Genomic DNA, 27,358 nt, shown 5'->3' with positions numbered 1-27,358 from the left:
TAAGCCTTCTAATGCTCATGATTTTTCCGATTATTTTTCCCACCCCAAACACTTCCCAGTTTTGAATCCTGTTGGTCTAGGAAATATATCCCTCTTGGGTACTAGTAGGTAAACACAATATGCTCTCTGTAAGTAACAGTGTTTGGATATAAATGGAGGAAAGTTAAAGTTGTTGACATTTCAGACCAAGGACCGCTGATTGGTCTTTCTAGGATGCACAACGTCGCAGTTCCGAATCGGGAAGCGCAGAATGTGCAGGGGCAAATTTAGGGTGACAGCGAGATACACGCCACACGCCGCTTAGCCCCACTCTTTCGTTGTGGTACTGGGGATTGAATCCAGGGGCGCTTAACCACTGAACCACATCCCCATTCCTTTTTAATTTTTATTTTGAGAGAAGGTCTCGCTAAGTTGCTGAGGCTGGCCTCGAACTTGAGATGCTCCTGCCTCAGACCCGGAGTCCACACTCGCTTTTCTTTGCACTGTTTTTAATTACTTCTTGGGGATTAGACGCAAAAGAGCATCCCTCCTCCCCTGGGGACTGTCTAGGCGGTCGTTAGGGAACGAACTCCTCCTAATCGCGCAGGCGCAGACCATATTTGGCGCCACCCCACCCCCACGCGTCACCGGAAGTGACGTAGAGGAAATAGTAAAAGCAGCCAGCAGCTAGCCGGCGAGGCGCTGTGGGCTGGCGGGCTAGTGGGATGGCAGATGAGGAAGAAGACCCGACCGTGAGTGAACGCCTCGGTCTCAACGTTCTGCCTTTCTCATTCCTTTAGGCTCCCTAGCAGAGGCAGAGTTGAGAATCGAGTCTGTTTTCCTTAGCGAATTCAGCCGAGAGAATGCAGGGACTTCGCTTTGCTTGCCCTTTTCATTGGATTTGTCATTTTAGTACGTGGGACAAGACACGAAGGAAGAGTAGAAGGGTGGTTCTTTCCCTTTGATTTTGGTCTGGATCTGCCAGATACCCTTTGAAACACTAGAGAATTATCAGAGGTCACAGCTATTGTTTGCTGAAACTCATTATGAATTGGCAGTCAAACTGCTAACTAAACTGTACTTACTGTGAAGTAGTGGAAAAAGAATGAACTGGAATTCAGGAAGCCTAGATCTCAAATTCTCTCTCTCTCTCCTTTTTTTTTTTTTTTCTGAGCAAATTACTTAACTTTGAGCATCGTTTTCTTTTCATAAAATCAGGGTTACATGAGGAAAGTTTTAGCACTGTATAAGCAAGTGCTTAGTAAACGTTAGTTTTACTGTAGGGAGTAGACTCTGACTCAGTATCAAATCTTTAACGCTGTGTAGTGTTTTATTTTCTGTTATTTAACAGTCTACACTCGTTAGAACTCGTACATGTAAAAAGGCAATAGGATTGTTAGGTGCATTGTAGAAACTATTTCTGCATAACTTGGAAATTGGGCTCATTTTTAAGTACCTTCGGTGCCAAGATTTCTTTTTTTAAAAAAAAAGAGAGAGAGAGAGAATTTTAATATTTATTTTTTAGTTCTCGGCGGACCCAACATCTTTGTTTGTACGTGGTGCTGAGGGTCCAACCGGGGCGCACGCATGCCAGGGAGCGCGATACCGCTTGAGCCACATCCCCAGCCCGGTGCTAAGATTTCATGATTTTTTTTCCTGCCCGATTTAGATTTTTTTTAGCTTGATATCAGTGTTGGAAATACTAATTATTGTCTATCAAATGCAATGCAGTCTTTGACATTTCTATGTATGCATTTTAATTTCTAGTTTGAGGAGGAAAATGAAGAAATTGGAGGAGGTGCGGAAGGTGGACAGGGTAAAAGAAAGAGACTTTTTTCTAAAGAATGTAAGTCGTATTTAACAATGATTTTTTTTTACAAATCGTGAAAACCTTTGAAACTATCCTTTCAAAGTAGATTCATTGTTCTGAATGTGTTTCCCTTTAAGAATAGTATTCTCAGATCTGTCTCAAATTCTGTTTAAATAACTTTTGAATTATATATAGTAACCATCCTAATCCCATTATTTTTATACTCACACATACACAGTGATGCAATGTGGTGTTTTAATTCAAGGCAGAACATACTTTCATTAGTTTTCATGTAACTTACCTTTGAAGAGAAGAAGCAGGGACTCCTTTGACTGTAACCTGGAACAGGTGCTGAAAATTGGGACTTTTTTTATTTTTTTTAATTATTTTTATTTTTATTTTTTTTAATTGTTGGTCGTTCAAAACATTACATAGTTCTTAATACATCATATTTCACAATTTGATTCAAGTGGGTTATGAACTCCCAATTATACCCCATATACAGATTGCTGAATCACATCAGTTACCCTTCCATTGATTGACAAATTGCCTTTCTAGTGTCTGATGTATTCTGCTGTCTGTCCTATTCTCTACTATCCCCCCTCCCCTCCCCTCCCCTCCCCTCCCCTCCCCTCCCCTCCCCTCCCCTCCCCTCCCCTCCCCTCCCCTCCCCTTTTCTCTCTCTACCCCTTCTACTGTAAATCATTTCTTTGATTTGTATTATCTTGTCTTACCCCTCCTTTCCTCTTATATGTCCTTATGTAGAAAATTGGGACTTTAAAGAAAGGCAATAAACAGGGCAGAAAGGTGCTGAACAGTGTGAGACATTACAGTGACTGAGAGATTATAATGTCCTACTCACTCAGTGGATAAATTTGACCCTTTTTGTCAGCAGCAAGGAGAGAACTGCTGCTACTACTGTTGGTGTAGACCAACCCCTGAAAGAAACCATAAGAATGTGCTTTCCATCTCCAGGTCTTGGGTCCTTAATGTATAGTTATGGTTGAGTATTGAGAGATGCAGCAATACAGATTTATGAATATCTGGTTTAATTAGGCTGCGTTAGACATGAGTAGTTCTCAAATACTCTTTTTTTTTTTAACATTTTTTTAGTTGTAGATGGACACAATATCTTTATTTATTTTTATGTGGTGCTGAGGATCGAACCCAGGGCTTCACGTGCACGGTGGGCGCCCTACTACTGAGCCCCAGCCCCAGCCCTCAAATGCTCTTTTTTTTAACCATTCAAATCATTTTCTATATCTCAATTTCTCACTTAAAGCTGACTACTCCTTATTCCATCTCTCTGATGCTAATTACTCAATTTATATCTGGTTTAACTTATGTCAGCATATGTAGGGAATCTCCCTATACCAGAGCATCTCAGTGTGATTCTTGCACAGTTGGTTGTTGGTGAAGACCTTTGTTTCTACTTGGATCACTGTATCTTTGTGATAAGAATCTGGAATCTGTACAGCTTTTTTTGTGTGTGTGTGTGTGTGTGTGTTAGGAGAATCTAACATGTCTTACTGACCAAAATGTCTTCCTAAACCCTAATTTTAAAATGTTTTTCTTATTAGTATAACATAGAATTTCAAAGTATTCATTGCTATTCATTTATGTCGTTATATATCCTTTAACCAAACAAAGTGTGTATACTTCCTATTAGGTTTCTCTTTCACAGTGAAATATGTTTTCCTGCTAGAGAATTTTACCCATCAAAGTGTTAGTGATAGCCAGATGCACTGGCTCATGCTTGTAATCCCAGCAACGTGGGAAGGCAGAGACAGGAGTTGAAGGCCAAGGCAGGTTCAAGGCTAGCCTCAGCAACTTAGCCAGGCTCTAAGTGAGACCCTGTCTCTAAATAAAAAATAAAAAGGAGTGAGGATGGACTGGGGTCACAGCCCAGTGGTAGAGCTCTTGCCCAGCATGTGTGAGGCATCGGGTTTGATTCTCAGCACTGCATAAAAATAAATTTTAAAGAAATAGGTTAATCAAAAACCTAAAATAATATTTAAAAAACAGAAAGAGGGGATGGAGATGTAGCTCAGTGGTAAAGTACCCCTGTGTTCAATCTTCAGTACAAAAAAAAGATAGTGATGAAGTATCTTCCTCAAAACATTAAAGAAAAAAAAAACAATCACCAGTAATTTATATTGATATCACAAAGCCCTGATGTGAGGGCATATCATCTCAGTGTCCTTTTAAATGGTGTGTAACTTCATTCTAATCATGAGAAAATGACAACCCAAATTGAGAGACATTTTACAAGATAACTAACCAGCATTGTTCAAAAGTGTCAAGGACATGAAAGTTAGGGAAAAGCTGAGGAGCTGTCACAGATTGAATGGAGAAAACAAAGGAGGCATGACATCTAAGTAGAGTAGATTCTTGATAGGAACCTAGAATTGATGACCTGCAGTTATAGCTCAGTGGTAGGGCATTTGCCATGCATGTGTAAGACACCGAGTTCAATTCTGATCACTAAACGCAAAAAAAGCCTGGAAAGAAGGACATTAGTAGAAAACTGGTACAATGTGAATAATAAATACTTGTATTTATTATTATTATACATGTATTTAGTTTTGATAAATATGGTTATATAAGATGTTATGATAAAAGGAAGCCAGATATAGGGCATATGGGAGCTCTGTACTATTTTTATAGATCATCTGTAAGTCTAAAATTATCATTTGAAAAAAAAGGCAAAAAAATATTACAGTATCCAAAAAGAGAGAGAGAAAATCTTGGCTCCTGTGGCTCAAAGGAACTCAAGTTCCTTTGAGTTAGTGCAAATGCTATGATACCTCTATCGTGAGCTGGCTTCCAAGTCACCCCTTTCATTTCTTCCCTGGGCCTGCTTTCTTCTCTTTTTATTTCTACTAGTTTTTGCTTCTCCTAAATAGTAATTATTTGTAAAGTACTTATTCCTTCATTTAGAAGTGTTTTCAGGGTTTCTTTTTTTCTTTAAAAAAAAAGTAAAATTTATCAACAGTCGTATAAGTCCTTAGTGAGCTATCTGATGAATTTTACATGTATATCCTTGGAATTGCCACTCAGATTAAGATATATTTCCAGCATTTGACAGCATTTACATTCCTCTTTGAGAATCTGATGTTATAATTCTTCTCAGAAAAATGTTAAAGAATTCAGGTGTTAAAATTTTTCTGGGGGCTAGGGATGTGGCTCAAGCGGTAGCGTGCTGTCCTGGCATGCATGCGGCCCGGGTTCGATCCTCAGCACCACATACAAAACAGGGATGTTGTGTCCGCCAAAAACTAAAAAATAAATATTAAAATTCTCTCTCTCTCTCTCTCTCTTTAAAAAAATTTTTTTTCTGTACAATTTCAAGGGAGATTCAAGGCCTTCTTGAAGCTTTGTCTGTGAACTAGTTGGGATAGACTATATAGGTTAAAAATGTGCATGAATCCCATTGGTCCTAAACTGTGATGCATAGAACTGTTGTGGGTCAGATTAATGACTCTGAAACCTGATCAGCTAGGTTCAGATTTAGGCTATATCTCTTACTAGCTGTGTGACTTTGGGTAAGTCACTTAGCTCGGTGTCTCAGTTTTCTCATCCATAGATAGGGCATAATAATAGTATATACATCAAATAATTATTGTGAGGATTAGATGAGTTATATATATATATATATATATATATATATATATATATATATAAGCCTTAAGTACCTAGCATATAGTAAGGGCTATATACGTTTTAGCTATTAGCAGTTATTTTTATTACTCTGCATTAGATTTTTCTTCTCTTTTGCATGTTCTGTAGTTTCTTCAGATGACTCCTGAAAGGGCTTTGCTGATAGTTGTGTTGATCTAGGAAATAAAATGTCAGGATTCTTTGTAGAAGCCCTCTGCCTTCTCCTTTTAATTACCCTGTTTCTTTCCATAAGAAGGTAATTGGAGTATTTTCTGTCATGTTCTTTCCCCTATGGTAAATGCCCCACTGCCTCACCCACACACAGAAAACACTTCTAGAAAATACTAAGCCATTGCTGTCCTGTGCCTACCATAGAGTCTCCCACCTAGAGACATTCTGGGGGTTGCTGGTGAGTAGATGATAGAGATTAGGGAAAGAATGTACACATTAGTAGTGGTTTAAGGAAGGAATGGGAGCCAGAGTTTTGTTGGAGATTATGGTGATAAAACTGGTAAAATCTTTTTTTTTTTTTTGGTTTGGGGGATTGAACGTAGGGTTGCTTAACCACTGAGCCACATCCTCAGCCCTTTATATATTTTATTTAGAAACAGGGTCATGCCAGGTTGCTTGGGGCCTTGGCTGGCTTTGAATTTGCAATTCTCCAGCTTCAGTCTCCTTTTTTTAAAAAAATTTTTTAATATTTATTGTTTTTAGTTTTTGGTGGACACAACATCTTTATTTGTATGTGGTGCTGAGGATCGAACCCAGCGCCGTGCACATGCCAGGCGAGCGCACTACTGCTTGAGTCACATCCCCAGCCCCAGCTTCGGTCTCCTAAACCACAGGGATTACAGGCATGCACCACCATTCCCAGTTTATGGTCAAATCTTTTACACCAAAATCCATACATGGAGACAACAGATACAGTGTAAATATGTTATTAGACCAATATTTTGTATAATTTTGTTCACTTCTAGTTGATATGAAAAAGTATTGGCGAAATTGTCAAGTAAATAAAAATTATTATTCTTTCACAGTACGATGTATGATGTATGGGTTTGGGGATGACCAGAATCCTTACACTGAGTCAGTGGATATTCTTGAAGATCTTGTCATAGAGTTCATCACTGAAATGGTAAGATTCTTTAATAACTGGTCTTTTAAGAGGTTTTGGGCAATTTTTGTTTTGTTTTGTTTTGTTTTTGTAACTAGTCTGAGCTAATTGAAGAATAGGTTTAAAATTCTAAAGTGTTTTTGAAAATCTAAAACTTATGCTATCCTTTTGAAACAAACTATCCATTCAGTGCCTGTTTTGCAAAAGTTACTGGTTTCTAATTATCATTATGGATGGACATTATATAAATATGTTCCATGCCCTCCTCCTGAATTTTATTTATAAAGACATAAAAATCCTTGAATAAAATAAAAATATTGCCCATAATCTCATTATTCAACATAATCTTTTTTATTGCCTTTTCTATTGTTTATTTAAATACTAATTTATAGTTCCCGTCTGGATGCCCACTCCAAACAAAAACAACAAATTAAAAATAAAAATAAATAAAAATAAAGATACATAATGTTTTTTACTGTAGTGAGCTTGGTAATATTTTTTGTACTCTAAATTTTGTAATACATATTTTTTTGTGTTTTAATAATTACTTTAGTAGCTACATAAAATTTATTTGAATTGTTTTCTAATTTATTTATTTATTTATTTTTAAAGAGAGAGAATTTTTAATATTTTAGTTTTCGGCAGACACAACATGTTTGTTTGTATGTGGTGCTGAGGATCGAACTGATACTGCTTGAGCTACATTCCCCAGCCCTGTTTTCTAATTTATTTAACCATTCTCTTATTGTAAAGGTTATTTATAAGTTTTCTTTTTAACTGACTGGTTGACCTTTTTAAAAAGTTTCTGGGCCGGGTGTGGTGGTACATGCCTGTAATCCCAGGGACTCAGAAGACAGAGGCAGGAGGATTTTGAGTTAAAAGCCAGCCTCAGCAATTTAGCGAGGCACTAAGCAACTCAGTGAGACCCTGTCTCTAATAAAATACAAAATAGGGCTAGGGATGTGGCTCAGTGGTCCAGTGCCTCTTAGTTGAATCCCTGGAACATTACCCACTCTAAAAAAAAAAAAAAAAAAAAAAAAAAAAATTTTTTTTTTTTTTCTGTGCTAGGGATTGAACAGGGCCTTGTGCTTGCTAGGAAAACTGTTTACCACTGAACAAAATCCCCATTCCTGAAACTAACATTTTGAATGATCAATTCTCTGTCTGCCCCATATTTTGGAATACATTCTCAGGGATGGTATTACTGAGTATGGCTGTGTTTTGGATTATTTTCTTGCTACAGGATAGAATTAAAATTACTTAGATCTGGGTGTATAACTCACTGGCTAAGCACTTGCCTAAAATGCTTAAGGTCCTATACCATGTCTATCTCCCCTCTCCCCCACAAATAGTATGCATTAAAAAGAACTTTTTTCTATCTATAAAGGTAATTATAGTATACTATAAAGTATGATTTTGAATGTATTCAAGCACAAGAAGAAAATTAAAACTTGTAACTCTTCTCCCTAGAGACAACTAGTTCTGACATTTTGGTGATTATCATTTTACCTTTTTGTATGTATTTTGAAGCTTTTTATAAAATTGGAATCGTATGGTATGTACAGTCTTAGAACCAGCTTTTTCTGTTAGGTAAGTCTAGAACAATTATGCAATGACTTTCCCCTTGTCATTACATAATATTCCATCATATTTTTAATTACTCTACTAATTGAATGAATATACTCAGTGCCTATTAGTAAAATTTAGTTTCTCTCTCTTTTTGTGTGTGTGTGTGTGTTTGTGTATGTGCTAAAGATTGAATCCAAGGGTGCTTTATCACTGAGCTCCATCCCTAGCCTTTAAAATACTTTTTTAAAGTTTTTTTTTTTTTATTTTGAGACAGTCTAAGTTGCTAAGACTGTCCTTGAACTTGTGATCCTCCTGCCTCAGCCTTTTTTGGGGAGGTGGGGGCCAGGTTCTGGGGATTGAACTCAGGGTCAATCACTGAGCCACATCCCCAGCCTTATTTTGTATTTTATTTAGAGACAGGGTATCACTGAGTTGCTTAGCGCCTCACTTTTCCTGAGCCTGGCTTTGAATTCACAATCTTCCTGCCTCAGCCTCCGGAGCTGCTGGGATTACAGGTGTGTGCCACCAAGCCTAGCTTTCTTATTTCAAAGCAGCTCAGGAGGCTGAGGCAGGATTTCAGGTTCAAAGTCAGCCTCTGCAACTTAGTGAGAACTATAAGCAACCCAGTGAGACCCTGTCTCAAAATAAAAAGGTCTGGGTATGTGGTTCAGAGTTTGAGCACCTCTGGGTTTAATCCCTGGTACCAAAAATAAATAAATAAGTAAAAATTTTAAAAGGGCTGGGAAGGTGACTCAGTGATTAAGCACCCCAGGATTCAATCCCTGCTACCAAAAAAAAAAAAAAAAAAAGTAATGCTGTGATTAACCTTTGTTTTTGTACAGAATGAGTATATAATGATAGGGATGAGGTTTATTTGATTTTAAGAAATCCCACCAATATTTATTGGCTATCAAAATGGAGGAGGACTGAAGCATAAACGGGTGGTTACAAAGAAATTAGGAAATGATTTTATACAATGAAAACAAAAACTACATATACAAAGCTGAAGTTAGTTCAGTGGGTATGTTTAGCATGTGTGAGACCCTGGGTTCAATTGCTAGCACCACAATGGAAAAACAACATAAAGGGAATATTAATAACTTTGGTAGATTTACTGTCCTTAATTTAAAAAAAAATAAAGAAAGAAAGATCCTGCGGAGCATAAAGAGAAACATTGCCAATTACCCAGTAATAAATTAACAAAAGGAATGAATAGAGGGTTGGGATATATAGCTCTTTTGGTAGAGTGTTTGCCTTGCACGCACAAGGCCCTTGATTCAATCCCCAGCACCACACCAAAAAAAAGATGGGGGGATGAATAGAAAGACAATTCACAAATGAATAGCCGTAGTAATTAGAATTTTTCAACCTCTCCAGCAATCAGTAAATACAAATTGAAACAACAAAATATTAGATTTAAAATTTTTGAATTTAATGTTTCTTTGTAATAGACTCACAAGGCAATGTCAATTGGAAGACAAGGTCGAGTACAAGTTGAAGATATCGTCTTCTTGATTCGAAAGGACCCAAGGAAGTTTGCTAGGGTTAAAGACTTGCTTACCATGAATGAAGAATTGAAACGAGCTAGAAAAGCATTTGATGAAGCAAACTACGGATCTTGATAATTTTTGTACTTCATGAAATTTCATTATATTCTGTGGAAATCATATATAATAATTGTGTATTTTGTTTAGTAATGTCCTAATATCTAGGCATGTAAATGAAAGATGGAGAAACAAAGTTTTCAGCCTTTATTTTCATGTCTTTGATTTTAAAGTGATCCTTGAGCCTTTAATTGCCTGCCTTTACATGATTATACTTGAATTACTTACTGAGTTTAATGACTACATGTAAGTTAAAGTACCTTACAAATTATGCAGTTCCTTCTGACTTTTGACTATCTAAAGGATGAAGTAGTATTTATGTGTTAGGTATATTTGTGCCATTATAAGCTATACTATAGCTGTTTAATATGTGAAATCTAAGTGTCATTTTGACTATGACAGCTGAGACATATGCCTTACATATTCTGAAGTTTTTAGACAACAGTGGTCTGAGATGTTATTAAAGATAGTGAACTGGTTTTCTTTTAAGGAGATGATATTTGAAACTACAAGTTTTTGTAAGAATGTTTATGTGTCTTAAATGATAATTTGTTTTAATATTTTCTAAAGAGTGATTTTTTTTATTTTTTTAGAAACTTAAAAAGTTTCATGTTGATGCTTCCATGTTGAAAGACTTTTTTGATTTAAAATCTTTTGGACTTAGGTTACTTTTTAAGTTTTAGAACTCATTTTCCCAATCATCTACTTTCAGGAGCAGGAATGGCAATGTTTAATGAGCTAATGGTAGGATAAGCATTTGGGGTAGTGTTTTTTTAACATATTTGTAAGTACTTTTGGAAATGTGTAGTTGACTAAAACTGTATGTAGCTACAAGAACCACTTTTGTAGTTCACAGTATACAGGTTTTGTGTGAATTTAACTTACTGCATTAAATTATTGCCCTTAGCTTAAAATAAGGATTAAAATCGCATTTAAAGAGATCACTGAATGTTACTGTTTGTGAAACTGAGCTTTTTGATTCTACTTATAAATAGTATCTATAAATTAGTACCTGGGAAAAATTTTACTTTCTTAACCTATTGATACAAGGAATAAAGTATAAAAAAATTAAACAGATTAATGTTTGATTTTGCCTGTGATTTATAATCTTTTTATCCCCAGGATATTATGTTTATTATTGGTAATATAATTCTAGCTCAATAATTTCTATCTTTTTATAATAAATATATCACAGTTCATACTGGTCTTCAGTGCACACCTGAAAAGCTAAAAATAATAGGAATGGAATAATAAGCTATTCTTACATTACTATTTTTGCTAATAGGGCCTGCTCCACCCTTAAGAAGGAAGTGGTAGCAACCAGCACTACTGGAGTGTCCTTAGCTGTATTTACTTTGTGTGGAGGGATACTATATATACACTGCCTTAGATCATATCTCTAATTTTTTGAGTGCCTTACTATTCTGTTAATGATCCGTACAAGTAAGACTTTTTAAGATTGCAAAAAAGGAATTTATTGGCTTACATAGCTGAAACATAGGAAAGAAGGGATGGAAATGACTTCAGGATTTATTGGATCTAAGTACTTAAGGATAATTAAGATAGTCTCCTCATTTTATTTTTACTTACTTATTTTTTGATATTGGGGATTGGACTCAGGGACACTTGACCACTGAGCCATATCCCCAGCCCTAATTTGTATTTTATTTAGAGACAGGGTCTCACTGAGTTGCTTAGTGCCTTGCCATTGCTGAGGCTGGCTTTGAACTTGTGATCCTTCTGCCTCAGCCTCCGAGCTGTTGAGATTACAGGCATATGCCACCTTGTCTGGCTCTGTCCATTTTTTATCCTAATTTTGGTTTTATTCTCTCTGTGGTCTAGGAACATGATGGTTAGCAGTTCTAGGGTTCCATTCTTACAACTCCAGATTGAGGAAGCTGTTCCTAATACAGAAAGTTCCAAGCAAGGATTATGATCATCCCAGCTCTAGTCATTCTTCTTGGCTAAATTATTCTGTCCAAGAAGAAGTTGTACCAAAGCTTGGATCTCAAGCCTTACTTCTGTGGTGAAAAAGGGCTTGGGGTAGGTGTGGGAGCTAGATATTGGTAATTAGCATAAAGGGGACACGGGGGCTGGACAGAAAAATACCAAATGTCCACTGATTTGATTGATGAACTTGTTAATTTTGAATTCTGGTAGGACGGCAGCATGGCTGTCTTCTGTTATCTAGGGCTGTAATGTGTAATATGGTAGACAGTAGCCATATGTAGCTCCTTAAACCTAATTAAAGTTAAATAATACTCAGTTTCTCAGTTGCACTTGGTATATTTCAAGTACTCAATAACCCCAAGGTCAGTGACTACTGCACTGAACAGAGGTGATACAGAACATTTTCATTATCACAGAAAATTCTTTTGGACAGTGCTGACCTACAGTACACAGGTGTTCTCCTAAGTTAACTCACTGAAAAAAAAGAAAAAACTTTGGAAAATCTCAAGCATAAACATAATAATGAACCTCCAGCTTCAACAACCAAAAATTTTTTGGCAAATATTAAAAGCAAACCCCAGATGTATTATTTCATCTGCAAATTCTTCAGCATGTATTTCTAACAAAAGTTTAAAAGGGTAACCAAATAGTATTTTATGCTATTATTATTAATTCTTTAATATTCTACCCCTAATGTCCAATATATGTTTAAATCTTCCTGATTTGTCTCAACATAGCTTTTTTTGAGTTTGTATATTAGCTTTCTCTTGCTACTGTAACAAATCACTGCTCATTTATTACAAACTTATTATATTACCAGTTTTCTAGATCAGAAGTCTGACCCTGGCCTCTATGCTTAGATCAAGGAACCGACAGGGTTATCTTCCTTTCTGGATATTCTAGAAAAGAACCTGTTTACTTGCCTTTTCCAGTTTCTAGAGACTTTATTTCTTAGCTCATGGTCCCCTTCTTTGCTCTTCAAACCCAGCAGTGATACATCTCTGACTCTTCTGTGGTCACGCCTATTTCATCTGAAGCCAGATGGGAAGGATACTTTGTAATTTTGGACCCACCTGGGATAACTCAAGGTACTCTCCCCATTTCAAGGTTCTTAACTTAATCACACCAGCAAAATGTCTTTTACATCAAGTAATATATTCATTCACGCAGGTTCTGGGGATTAGGATGTGGTTGTCTTTTGAGATGCTATTATTCTGCCTACCACAGTTGTTATGAAACAAGATTTATTTATTTATTTATTTATTTATTTTGAGAGAGAGAGAGAGTGTTTTATTTTACTTTATTAGTTTTTGGCGAACACAACATCTTTGTGTTTGTATGTGGTGCTGAGGATTGAACCTGGGCCGCACGCATGCCAGGCGATTGAGCCACATCCCCAGCCCCATGAAATAAGATTTAAACATGATATCACTAACTATATTTGTTTCCTATGTCTGCATTTTAAAAAATCTGTTATAATTCCTTCCCCACTTTGTTTTAAGTGAAGCTCTTTTAAAACCACCTTTATATTTTAGCATGTTTATTTGCTGCTTAAGCAGAGAGCCTAATATTATCTATGATTGCACTTGAAATTGTTGATTTTATTCTAAGTTGGTGTTCTTGGGTAAAAATTATAACATTAATTCTAAGTGTAGAAATTTTACAATGAGAGAAATATCTTTCATGTCCTTTCATCAGTGGAGAGGGTGATGCCTAGAGAGTCATTTGGCCATTTAACCTCAGGAGGTTGCATTACTTGGATGAACGTACTCTCCAGAGTTTGATTTGCAGCATTGCAGGTCCAGAAACTGATTTCATCAGCAAATGGAGAACACATCTCTCCTGGAATGGGTTCATAGAAACCAAGCTTATGAGACCAATGTAAGAAAATGGATATCAATTTACAGAAATAAATTTTAAACAATGTGACCAGTGCATTCTTTTCTTCTCTAGGCAGACACATGTAGGAAACTGAAACAGAATTTTCTTTTCCCCCAGTACTGGGGATTGAACCCAAGGGTGCTTTGTCACTGAACTATATTCCCAGTCTTTTTTTTTTTTTTTTTTTTTTTTGAGATAGCTTAATTGCCCAAGCTGGCCTCGAATTTTCAATCCTCCTACCTCAGCCTCCTGAGTCTCTGGGAATGCAGGTATGCACCACTGTACCTGGCCTGAAACAGAATTATGAGGGTGAATCATAATGAGGCTCGAATTACATAAATGCATTATCTAGAGTACTAGGTGACATAGAATAGGGTTAACAGAAAATCACCTGGGCCTGAGTAACACCGAAGGTGGGTTGCCCAGGGAGCCACCTTCAGTATTGTCTTGTTATTGACCCTGGAAACTTTTGAATTTTAATGACCATTGTTAATCCCCATCCAAGCATTTTCTCTGTCACTTTATTTACTTTTATTTTTAGCATCCAGATTTAGCCCAGGGGTGCTTAACCCAGCCCTTTTTTATTTTTTATTTTGAGTCAGGGTCTTGCTAAGTTGCTTAGGGTTTCCCTAAGTTGCTGAGCCTGGCTTTGAACTTACCTTCTTGTCTCAGCCTCCTGAGTCTCTTGAGTCTATAAGTGTTCACTACCATGCCCAGTTGTCACTTTAAAGTGACTTTACATATCTCCGGTTCATTTGAACTTTGATCTCAAAAGTTATTCAAAAAGGGCAATTTTCCATCCTAGTTCTATGGGGAAAAATCAGTTGCTCATAATAGCTGACAACACTAAATATTGTTCCCAAAAATCAAGAACGTTTTGAAGCTCTGCTTGTATCCCCAAACATTACCAATTCTCTAGGCCTCGTGCCTTCTTTCTTAACCACAGGAGAGACTAAAGGTATGAATGGGTGATCTGTGAGCAAAATGTTAGCTGTGTTATTGAAAGTTGCTTCATTTCCCTGGTCCTAGTAAATTACTACATGAGCTATTCAAACATAAATTATGGAATAGGATGGAGGTGAAAGTTTTGGTACATAGTATCAGATAAGTACTTATTAGTCATCTATCATATTTAAGGCATAGCCCAAATATAATTTTCCATATGGTATCTGGAAAAATGGAATTATGAAGTTATAGAAGTAAGTATATTTCTTTTTTTATAAGATTAGCTTTTTTGGGCTGGGGATGTGGCTCAAGCAGTAGCGTGCTCGCCTGGCATGCGTGCTGCCCGGGTTCGATCCTCAGCACCACATACCAACAAAGATGTTGTGTCCGCCGAGAACTAAAAAATAAATATTAAAAATTCTCTCTCTCTCTCTCTCTCTCTCTCTCTCTCCTCTCACTCTCTCTTTAAAAAAAAAAAGATTAGCTTTTTTATTTTATTATTATTTTTTTTAGAGAGAGAGAGAGAGAGAGAGAATTTTAATATTTATTTTTTAGTTCTCGGCGGACATAACATCTTTGTTGGTATGTGGTGCTGAGGATCGAACCTGGGCCGCACACGTGCCAGGCGAGCGTGCTACCGCTTGAGCTACATCCCCAGCCCCGAGAAGTAAGTATATTTCTTATATGTTACAAATAGATTGGTAGGCATTTTAAATTGAACTTATTTTATTTATTTATTTAGTTGTAGCTGGACACAATACTTTTATTTATTTTTATGTGGTGCTGAGAATTGAACCCAGCATCTTGCACGTGCTGGGCAAGTGCTCTACCCTGAGCCACAACCCAGCCCCTAAATTGAACTTTTTTTACAAAATCCTGCATGTTGTTTGTAGTACTGATATTTCTATTTTACTATTTGCACAGAAAGTCTGGTAAACAGCCCCTAAATATTTGGGTGTTTTTTTGTTTGTGGTGCTGGGGGTGGAACTCAAAGAGTTTCACATGTGCTAGGCAAGCATAGAGTGCTACTACTGAGCTATATCCTGAATATGTATGCTTTTAGGCTAGGAAGAACCGTTGCTAACGTATCATTTGCTATTTGCCTTTGCATGACTATTACAGAGAACTGACTTTTTTAGGAAAGAGTGTACTTACTGACTAATCTGTAAAATGCTAATACTATGCTTAAATTTTCTGAAATGGGATTTTTTTTTTTAGTTTTGGGGGGGTGTAAACTTTTGCTTTTGATATGAAAGTTGAACTCAGGGCACTAAGCTTCATCACCAACCTTTTTTATTTTTTTATTTCAAGACAGGGTCTCACTAAGTTGTCCAGGCTGTCCTGAAACTTGTGATCCTCCTTCCTCAGCCATGGGCCACCACATCTGGCTAGGAGCATATGAATTTACTATAAGACACCTATCTGAATTAATTTTGGTGAATTTCTTTCATCTTCATAGCAAGTTCTACTAATGTCCTCAAACATGTTACTAGAAACTACTAACCTATTGTAAAACATCTATTTTAAAGATATACATTTATATAAAGATTTCTAACATTTAATTTTCCTTTTTTGTGAATTTAGAACATTTCAATGACTTGATTAAAATGAGATTTTTTTTTTTTTTTGCAAAACAAAACACTTTATGTGTCAGATATTATTTGACATAGAGAAAAACTTCTCTTTTATGTTGAGACAAGAATGTGTTTTTCTCTACCAGGTTTAATCACAAGTATAATTTATGCTTTGTCTACAAGTCCAGATAGAAGCCCTGGTAGACACAGGTAATTCTACTTCATTATCATTTAATTATTAAGGAGAAATAGCAGAGGAGGTATTTTTTTTCCCCCCAAATCTGGGACATTACTGGCTCTGAAGCCCAAAATTCATTGATATGTGTAAGTTTTAGTAATGAGAGTGGATTTTTTTTTTTTTAAAGGAGAAAGGAAAGTCTAAGCCAGGTGATAGGACAGAGAATGTTTTCATAAAGAAGTATCTTTTTTTTTTTTTAAAGAGAGAGATATATTTTTTTAATATTTTATTTTTTTAGTTTTCAGCAGACACAACATCTTTGTTTGTGTGTGGTGCTGAGGATCGAACCAGGACGCAAGCATGCCAGGAGCGCGCTACTGCTTGAGCCACATCCCCAGCCCCAAGAGTGGATTTTTTAAAAACAAGTTTCTTATCCCCAGTGAACCCTCCTGAACTCAAGCGAAGATTTCCTAGCTTGGATTTCTTTCTACTGTTTTGGGAAAACCAAAACTTTCAATTCCCTTTTTTAGAAATGTCACTTGAGAGTTCTAATGAAAGGGGTCCACCTTAGCCTGCAGGCATTTAAGTTACAGGCACCATGAATCATTCTGTTATGTTAGAACCTGCATTTCTAAATGGTACTCAACCTAGTTTCTGACCTAGCATAGGCATTTGGCAAATATTTGTTGAATGATTGGGACAGTACCTTGGGATCTAAGGACAGTTCATCTAAGAAAACCTTGTCCTTTCTGAACAATTTGCTGCTATTGCAGCAACTAGAGTGAAAGACAAGATCTATTCTTAACCAGTGTGGCTGAGTATAGAAGGAAAGGTGATATGTAGGCTAACAGCTAGCTATTAAGGTTGTAGAGTAAAACTTGATGTTACATTAGGAAGCAAATACACAGTCCATGCATTTGTCAGTGTACAAGTGATACAGTGTACCAGAAGTCTTATATTTCAGTGTCTGTTTCCTTCCCTTCCTATCTTTTACCCACCCCACCCCCAAATATAAAGGATATATATTTGCTTCTTATAAGGCTGATTATTATTTATTAAAAAATTGGATGTATATAACACTATGTCCTAGAGTGTAAGGGGTATAAACAAGACCTCTAACCTTCCCTACCTCATCAGAATAAGATTTTCTTTTTTTTAAAGTTTTTTTAAACTTTATTTTATTCATTTATTTTTTTAATGTGGTGCTGAGGATCAAACCCAGTGCCTCATACGTGCTAAGCAAGTGTTTTACCATTGAGCCACAACCCCAGCCCAGGATTTATTTATTTTTATTAATTAAAATTAAAATTTTTTTTTTTTGCAGTTGTAGATGCCTTTATTCTATTTGTTTAATTTTATGTGGTGCTAAGGATCAAACTCAGTGCCTCACACATGCTAGGCAAGTGCTCTGCCACTAAGCCACAGCCACAGCCCCTAAAAATTGTTTTATTTAATCCTATGTGTCCAAAATATTATCATTTAAAACGTAATCTTTATAAACAAATTACTGAAATTTTACATTCTTCTGTTTTGTACTAAGTACTTGAAACATAACATGTATTTTTATATTTACAGCACATCTGGATTCAGGTTAGATACATATCAAATGTTCAATAGCCACAGGAGCTAGTGGCTATCATACTGGACAGTGTATCTATAATAATAACTGATTTTTTTTTTTTTTTTTTTAGAGAGAGAGAGAGAGAGAGAGAGAGAGAGAGAGAGAATTTTATATTTATTTTTTAGTTATCGGCGGACACAACATCTTTGTATGTGGTGCTGAGGATCCAACCCGGGCCGCACGCATGCCAGGCAAGCACGCTACCGCTTGAGCCACATCCCCAGCCCCATAATAACTGATTTTTAAAAATCACACATATCTTTAGTAGTTGGTAAATTATAGGAAGAAACAAACAGCCACCACATGCCTCCTAATGGAAGACTCCATCTTATACGGTAGTCTATATCCCCCAAAAGAACCTGAATGCAATCAAGTCTTTAGATTCAATTACCAATTTATATAAAATTCATAGGAGAAAATATGTTAAAGAGGATTTACTCAACAAAATTTATGTCATGAGGAACTTTAAAGAGACAACCAAAACAAAAAAGAGGAATTGTTAAAGTGAGATGAAGAACCCATAAATTTAAAACAGATTTGTTTTCTTAAAGCTAAGATTTCCAGTTGATACAGTGAAGTAGAGTGGGAAGAAAATGATTTTAAGAGTCAGAATGGTTAAAATCCTGACTTGCTGTGTATTAGTTGTATGACCTTGGGCAATTTATTTTCCTTAATCTCTGATATGGGAATTATTTAGCAAGTGTCTTAAGGGAGATTGTGAGGCTTAAATGAGAACATAGGCAAAGCACTTCATTTGGTGCTTAATGGATGCCAAACCCAATCCAATACCAGAAAATCAGGTTCTTCCCCCCCCCCCCCCCCCCCCCCCCCCCCCCCCCGCCAGCACTCCTCTGCTTCTAGTAGGTGCTTGGATGTTTTTGTCTATTGTCTCTGATGAGTATCTCTAGGTTTCACTGAAGATATATGTATTTAAATGATGCTTGTTTTTGCAACTGCTATTGTTGGAGAGTCAAGATTAAGAGGGAGTTTCTTAGGTGAATTATACTGGCACAATAATGGAGAGATAATTTCAAGGATTTATTGTATCTGCTCACTTTTCAATTTAAACATTGGGTAAAACACTTTTTGTTTGCTTTCTTTCTTTTTGTACCAGGGATTGATCCCAGGGGCACTTAATCACTGAGCCATATCTACAGCCCTTTTTTATTTTTATATTTTTAATTTTTTTTTTACTTACACATAGACACAATATCTTTCTTTCTTTCTTTATTTTTGAGAGAGAGAATTTTTTTGAATTTATTTTTTAGTTTTCGGTGGACACAACATCTTTATTTTATTTTTATGTGGTGCTGAGGATCAAACTCAGTGCCTCACATGTGCTAGGCAAGCGCTCTACCACTGATCACCAACCACAGCTCCCTTTATTTTTATTTAGAGACAAGATCTCACTAAATTGCTCAGACCTCCTTAAGTTGCTGACCCTAAATAACATTAAATTTTTGTATTTATTTGCCTGTTACGCATCATTCGAGAGGGTTCATAATGATTTTTTCCGAAGATTTAGTCAAACTGGGCTATTGATTACAGGTAAGATTTTGTGTTTTCCCTTATTTCTCTTAGATCCTTTCCCTCAAAGCTATGGCTTCTTTTATCTTATTGGACAAAATTCTTCCTTTCCAGAAATGTTTTTGATGATTATTCTCTTAATAATAATATCTTATACCCCATTTCCCACTTGGGGGGAGGCCCAGCTCACTCTGGCTTTCAGACTTCGTGAGGATCAGGTTCTTACATGTTGATGCCTTTGGATGTGGTTCTATGTGGTTATACTCCCTGAATATTTGATTCAGCTCGATTGAGCATCACATATATTTGTGGAATATCACTGCACTTACGGAGTGAGAATAAAGGCATAGGCAAAAATGGTGAACACATTTAACTGAAAACTTCTTCAAGGCAGATCAATTTCACAAAATGAGAAACCAGGAAGGGGGCAAATAAGCTACTAAAGTTTTCAGCGAGGAAGTGGAACCTGGAAAAGCAGAGAAGTAGAGGAGGTAAGACTTGTTTATTGCTTTTATTAATAAATTATCCGGCAGAAGTATTAAGAGTCAATCCTTGGGCGCAAGACATCTCTATTTGGAAACGATAACCCTGTCCTCGCTATTTCGGGACACAGGGTCACCCGCCAGCTATGGGTCTGTGCCCGAGATACTGGCCTCTCCTGCAATCCCCAAGCCCGCTGGAGCGCGCCCTCCAGGCCCGCCCCGCCTCCTGGACCCACCCTCCTGCCCCTGAGCACGCCCCTGAGCACGCCCCTTCCCGCCCCTGGGCCCGCCTCTCCGGCTCTCTCTTCCGTGCAGGCACCTGCCTGGCCGCCCCGCGCGGGGTCCTGAGGCGCCTCGGGGAAACTCTGCGATTGGTTGCAGCTTGTGGCTGGAGTTCGGCTCCAGCAGCGCTTGACAACCGCAGTCTGCCAAAGACTGAACTGGGCGGTCGCCGGCCCGGGAGGGGCGGAGGCGAGAAGGACGGGCTGACGAACTGATGGACTGACGCGCGGGTGGCTGGAGGGAGGACCGACGCCAACCCCTTACCGCCGCCCTTGCGCTCCTTCCCCAGCCCGGAGCCGGCAGCTTCGGGCCCCAGCCGCCGGCCTCGCAGCTGCGTTCCCTTTCGCCACTTCTGCGGGCTCATCTCGGAGCCCTCAGGTGAGAGACTACGGGAGGCGGGGGCGGGCCGCTGCACACCTCTGTTGCCATGGTCACCCGTCGCCACCTGTCTCCCGCTGACTGGGCTCTGACCCCTCAGCCCAGAGAGTAGCTTTCGAGGCCCATGAGAAGGGGCTTTGGGTAGGTTTGGGTGGTGCTTGGGTGGAGACGGGTCGTGGGTGAGGCCCCGGCGCTGCAGGATGGGGACCTGGGAACTGCCAGGCCTCCATTCGAGGCCGCCGCTCCCGGACCACACCTTTCCCACATTGCCAGCGCGGTTCTAGGGGCAGAGCGACGCCCCCCGCCCTGGAACGAGCAGCTAGCGACCGCAGCGTTCGTGGCCACCACGCTGCTGCTGAGGGGCGGGAAGCAGACCGACTGCGCTGCTGCTTCCTTCCTCGCCGCTCTGCGGAGCGGGTGCCAGAACTGAGGGGAGCGCTAGCGTCCCTTTCTGGGCACGCCTTGGCCTGGAGGCGGAGAGGGAGCGGCGGTACTGGGGGCCGGGCGGCTGCACGGGGCAGCCGAGCGGGGCCGGGTTTGGTCTTTCTGACGTCAGTGGTCAGTAAGAGTAGGCTTTGGGGGGTCTCAGAGTGGTGCAGAGACTGGATTTGGAACGGGGGGTTGTACTCAGGGCGCCTGCGTAAAAGAAAGGGGAGGTTGTAGAATTCATAGGGTTAAGCCTTCCCTGTATTGGGGAGAAAAAGACGGGGGCTCTAGCTCTGGGGCGAGGCCTTTAATAAAAGGGGCGGGGGCGAAGGTAGGTAGAGCTTTTGACCAGATGGTTTTTTTCTTTTCTATACCCAGACGTGCTGTTGGTAACCACGCATGGTTTCTGAGAGGGGCTTTTTTGGCAACTTGGTTCTCTTTGCATAATGAAAGGAGAAGTCTTTGTTCCACCCAGATTCATAGGCTGTGATCCTCACTTATTTTCTTTCCTTTGTTGTAAAGTTCATAGAATGCTTAAAAAGTTAGTGCCGCAGAAATTAACATGTAGGTTTTAAAAATGTTATAAATCTTTTTTTCACGGCAAATCTAGTTAGAATATTTTTTTTATTTTTTTGTCTCTAGTGTTGGCAAGTGTTGCATTGACATTTTACTAAGCAGGAAAACCGCCCAAAAGACCATTTTCCCTTTATATGGCACATTCTCTAGGTCTTATTTAGGAAGAAGATGTTACAAATTATTTTACCATAGTTTTTTGGAGGATGTAGATTGTTTCCAACAGGAAAGAAATTAAGGTACAATTATGGGAAACACAGGAAGAAAGCCATAACAGTATATTAAGGTAAAAAACCAAAAAATGAACATTTGAATTTGGATGTCTATTATTATTATGAGGGGATTTTTAACCTGTGTTTATTTCCCACCTTTTCACCTCCCTGTTTTCTTATAATAAAAAGGAGTAGTAGGGGACTGGGATACAGAGCATTTGCCCAGCATTGGTGGGGCCCTGGGTTCAAACCCAAGAACCAGGACAAAACAAACAAAAACCAGTACTAGGAATGTATCAAAAGAGACAAGAATAGTATCCTGTATTTCTAATTATATAATTATGTTTAGTCTTTTTTTGGGTTTGTGAAATTGAATTTATCAATTACTGAATGATACCATTGATAGGTTTTATGTTGCAGTTTGAAAAACACTTCAAGATAAATGAAAAATATGTGCAGTTTTCTTTAGATCAGTAAGCTGGAAATCAGGTTGCTGTATTTAAAATTCTCTTGCTGCTGATTATAATCTTGGAAGAGCTATTTACTGGACTATTGACTCTGGTTTCTTGTTCTATAAAATGGTATAATACTTATTATTGTTTTAGTCAGTGAATGGGCTCTAAAGTTGAATAACAATGCATTAGAAAACACTTTGGACAAATTTTAAGGCATCTGTTGATTAATTACCTGTCCCCTGTAGTATTGGAGTTTGAACCCAAGACTCTTGTACTGGGCTACATCCTTAGCCCATTTTTAAATTTTGAGACAGTGTCATGCTAAATTGCCTAGGCTTCCTTGAATTTACAATCCTCCTATTTCAGCCTCCCGAGTAACTGGGATTACAGGTGTTCCTCACCCTGCACCCAGCTTATTGATTACCTTTTAATAGAAGGAGCATTGGCAAGAATAATGAAAAAATTTCTGCATGATCTATTTCACATGTCTAAGTCTAGGGCCCAATTTTTTACAGTGACTTTAAAGGGCTCACAGGAACTGTTGAGGTGCATCCTAAACATTTGGCAGAGGTTCTTTATTTTTGTGGTGATGTGGAGCAAAGGGTGTTTCTAAATGTAGGTCAGAATTGCTTTCTTGCAAATAAAGCTGTAATCAATAGTTGACCTAATTTTTATTTGGTGCTGAATAATCCTGAATGTGGATCATTGGTTCTTGACTAATGAAGAAATAACTTTATCCTGTTGACCTGTGGTTTTCAAACTGGAGTATTTGGACCATTAGAAACATGTAACATTGTGCTGAGAGATAAACCTTTGTTCACATAACATAGCACACATTTATGGAATTATCAGTTTCACTTGAAGACTTGGGTAAAAATATTATTTTTGTTTTAAAGCAAAATGATCATATGGAGAAAGCAATATTCCATTAATCTAAAGTAAAATTCCGAGACTTCAAAAGCAACTTCATGCTAAGAACTCCCTGGGGATGTGTTTAGTTTCTTCTGTCCTCAAAGGAAAGTCTAAGAAACTTTACCTTGGACTAATCCAGCTAATGAATGGCATATCATTACATAGCACAAGAAATAAACTGAATTGCAATTTTAAAACTTTGACTGATATTAGGTTCAACATCACTTGAGTCCTAATCATGTCCCCTCCCCTTTTTTAATCCCTGTTAAAGTCAGAGTGCTATAGTAGAGAGGTCATAGGATTTCAGTCAGATACATTCCGTCATCCCATTCTTGGCTCTGCATTTAATTGCCTCAGAGGCAAATACCTAACATCTCTAAGTGTTAGTGTAATCATCCATAAAATGACAATCATAGAGTCATAAGAATTACATAGATACTATCTGAAAGTTTTTAGCACAAGGTCTGGCATGTGGTATGTATCTCTGTATATTAGGATACTAAAAATCCTTTAAACTCATTCTTAGCAGGAAATCTTGTTACCCCCTAACTTTCTTTTTTTTTTTTTTTTAAGAACTTTCTTTCTTTTTAGTTTTATTTTTTTAAATACACAATAGTGGAATACATTACAATTCTTATTACACATATAGAGTACAATTTTTCATATCTTTGTATATAGAGTATGTTCACACCAGTTCATGCCTTTATACATGTTCTTTTTTGCATAACAATTCTTATTACACATACATACCACAATTTTTCATATCTCTTTATATATAAAGTATGTTGACACCCAATTTGAGTCTTCATACATGTACTTTGGATAATGATGTCCATCACATTCCACCGACCCCCTAACTTTCAATGGCATTTTATATGTAATTCTCTTTTGTTAATCTGTACTTTATATTTTATGTACATTATTTTCATATGCAAGACTCAAACCCAGGTCTTCAGACTCTAAATCCCCTGCTGGCCCACATCCAAGGATATTTCACTTTTGAGACCACCACATTAAATGGCTAACTCTTACATATTTTAACTATTTTTTTCCTTTTGAATTTCTATTCAAGGATAAAGATATCCTTATAAAATACTTCACACCTTCCTTATAACCTTCTTTTGTGACTTCTTGTTTAGCATAGTAGCTTAAACATTGTACTTGGTAACTGTAGGTGTGTTCATAGGTGTGTTGAAACTAAGAAATACTCAAATATTTTTAAAATGGATACTAACTTTAAACAGGTATTACCACAAGTAGGAGTTTTTTCATGCCATCTGTTTAATCTTTAAATTTCCTCTTTACCTATCATTTTTAACATAATTGGTCTAATTGATCTTCCCAATGTTTAAAAAATCACACCTAAAATATTTTTAAAAACAAGTCAACTTATTCCAAAGTAAATTTTTATATTTGCTATCCAGAGCACAGTAGCTCTCCCATAGCATTCATTAGTGGTCCTTTTGACACATCGTCCAACTTAGTCAAGCCTATGAGTTTTGAAGGGAAGAAATTTACATTTATTGAACACTAATCACTTTCTCACTACTCTACTAGGAGATTTATCTCATTTTACAAGTCACTATTCTACTTTATATAGAGAGAGTACTACATGAAAAAAGGACATAATTTTTACACTGTTTATACTTGACTCATTTAATTAAAAATGTGTCTTTTTATGGTTAAGTACAACGTTTTATGATTCTTGTTATTTGTTGATAAAGTGCAACCTGACTAAAATCTTTGAGAAAGTTTTATAGAACGAATAGTTACAGCCTAAATGTCCATTTTTGGCTTAACATTTTTAATGGTATTTTGAAAACTTAAAAACAGAATTATATTGCTTTTTTCCCCCCAACTTTAAGGGAAGCTTTGGAAATGAAATTCTGGAAAATGCAAAACCACAAATGATATAAAACAACTGTAGGTGTGTTCATAGTAAATGTCCACATTATGAGAAGTGTTAGTTTCAGTCTATTATAGTTGTTGATCAGATCAGCCACAGTTGAGTATTGTGTTCTATTTTAGGTGCTTGAAGAGGGAGATTTACAAATATACCGTGGAGGATGATCAGTATGGTATGGGATGTGGAAACTATGTTTTGTGAAGGCTGGTGTTTGAAAGGATCCATTAAACAACATTAGATATGAGAATAGTGCCCAGTGTTTTTGCATTGTAAGCATAGTAATTAATCTTGTTTTTGGATTCTCTTCTAGTTGGTACTTAGATATAAAATAGGAACTTTGAGATGTAATTCTAAAATTTCTTTTTTATTTTATTTTTTTTTGCTTATTTAAGTTCCCTATAAATAGAATTGGAATTTGTGAGTCAAAGTTTTTTTTAAATATTTATTTATTTTTATTTGTAGTTGGACACAATATCTTTATTTTATTTTTATGTGGTGCTGAGGATAGAACCCAGGGCCTCACACATGCTAGGCGAGCACTCTACCACTGAGCCACAATCCCAGCCCCATGAGTCAAAGTTTTTATGTCTTTTTTTTTTTTTTTTTGGTACCAGAGATTGAACTCAGGGGCATTTAACCACTGAGCCATATCCCCCAACCTTTTTTATTTTTAGATGGTCTCCCTAAATTGCTTAGAGCCTCCTAAACTGAACTTTGAACTTGTGATAATAATCCTCTTGCCTCAGCCTCCAGAGCTACTGGGATTACAGATGAGTGCCCCTATGCCCTGTTCACAGAGGGAATTGAACCACTGAACTAAATCCTCAGCTTTTTTACTTTTTATTTTGAGACAGGGTCTTGCTGAATTGCTTAGGTCATCACTAAATTGCTGAGACTGGTCTTGAACTTGAACCCATGATCATCCTGCCTCAGCCTTCTGAGTTGCTGGAATTACAGGCGTGTGCCACCATGTTGGGCTTCTGCATATATTTTTTATAGGTAAAAATTTCATGCTGTCGGGCTGGGGTTGTGGTACAGTGGTAGGGTGCTTGCCTAGCATGTTTGAGGCTCTGGGTTTGATTCCCCAAGATCAAACAAACAAACAAATAAATAAATAAATAAAGGTAAAAAAAAATGTCATACTGTCAAATTCTCTCTCAAAAAGTTTGTTCTGGGGGATAGGGCTGTGGTTTGGTGGTTGAGCGCTCACCTGGCATGTGTGAGGCACTGGGTTTGATCCTCAGCAATACATAAAAATAAAAGTATTGTGTTCACCTATAACTAAAATTGTGTGTGTGTGTATTTGTGTGTGTGTTTGTGTGTACATACATACACACAAATACACACACACATACAAAGTCTATCCTAGTTTACATTCTTTTTTTTTTTTTTTTGTATACTGGGCCATTGATCCACATCCCCAGCCCTTTATATTTTTGTATTTAGAGACAGGGTCTTGCTGAGTTGCTTAGGGCTGTGCTGAGTTGTTGAGGCTGGCTTTGAACTCAGGATTCTCCTGCCTCAGCCTCTTGAGCCACTGGGATTACAGGCATGTGCGGGTTACCCCGCCTGGCCCAGTTTACATTACTAACAACAGTTTACGAAAGGCATTTTACCCAAACTCTTGAATACTGGATATTATCTTTTTTTTTTTTTTTTTTTTTTTTGAGACTCCTTGTGTTGTCCAGGTGACTTTGAACTCCTTGGACTTAAATAATTCTCCTGTCTTAGCCTCCCTAGTACCTGGGATCATAGGCTTATGTGCCACCATGCCTTATTTATCAGATTTGATTTTTGCAAAATTGGTAGACCATAAATAGTACCTTATTTTAGTATTATAGATTGAGTAACTCTTATTTGAAATGCTTGGGACCAAATATAGTTAAGATTTTGGAATTACTTAGATTTTGGAATATTTGCATAGATTTTACTGATTTAGCATTCCTAATCTGATAATTCAAAATTCTTCAAAATCCAAAACTGAAATTGGGAGTTTTTCAGATTTTTGGAATAGGGATGCTTAACCCTGTATCATTGAGATTGAACTTTAAAAAAATTTTTTTTGGTTGTAGTTCTGTGAATTGTTTGTATTCTTTGTTCACTTTTCAACTGGGTTTTTTGTTGTTGTTGGTGGTGGTTTTTTTTGTGTGTTTGTTTTGGTGGTGGTAGTTTTGATTTGAAGGTGCCATTTGAATGGTTATAGGTGATTTAACTCTATTTGTATTTAATCCTTCTTTCCCTTCCTACCCTCCCCACCTTGACTTAAGTTGTGGCAAGTTTAATTGAATGGAAGGTTAACATTTTATGTTCAGTGTCAAAG

General features: G+C 37.4%; 2 protein-coding genes across 5 annotated transcripts in view; both read left to right on the top strand.

The window, feature by feature from the left end:
* The first annotated feature begins 655 nt into the window (after nt 1-655).
* Nucleotides 656-10,807, top strand: Taf13 (TATA-box binding protein associated factor 13). Its single transcript, XM_026402807.2, has 4 exons — nt 656-731; nt 1,747-1,825; nt 6,487-6,584; nt 9,584-10,807. The coding sequence occupies exons 1-4, from the start codon at nt 705-707 to the stop codon at nt 9,752-9,754; spliced, it is 375 nt and encodes a 124-aa protein (XP_026258592.2). The 5' UTR covers nt 656-704; the 3' UTR covers nt 9,755-10,807.
* A 9,522-nt stretch (nt 10,808-20,329) lies between these two features.
* The window catches only part of Wdr47 (WD repeat domain 47), a 68,253-nt gene continuing 61,224 nt past the window's right edge, over nt 20,330-27,358 (top strand). For all 4 annotated transcript variants that reach the window (XM_026402820.2, XM_026402819.2, XM_026402818.2 and 1 more), the window contains exon 1: nt 20,330-20,554. The gene's annotated coding sequence lies outside the window, so the exon portion shown is untranslated. The remainder of the gene's footprint in view (nt 20,555-27,358) is intronic.

The sequence above is a fragment of the Urocitellus parryii genome, chromosome 11 (assembly GCF_045843805.1).
Source record: "Urocitellus parryii isolate mUroPar1 chromosome 11, mUroPar1.hap1, whole genome shotgun sequence".
In the NCBI taxonomy this organism is placed as follows: Eukaryota; Metazoa; Chordata; class Mammalia; order Rodentia; family Sciuridae; genus Urocitellus; species Urocitellus parryii.
Note: the sequence above shows the minus strand (reverse complement) of the source record. Positions and strands in the feature narration are given on the sequence as shown.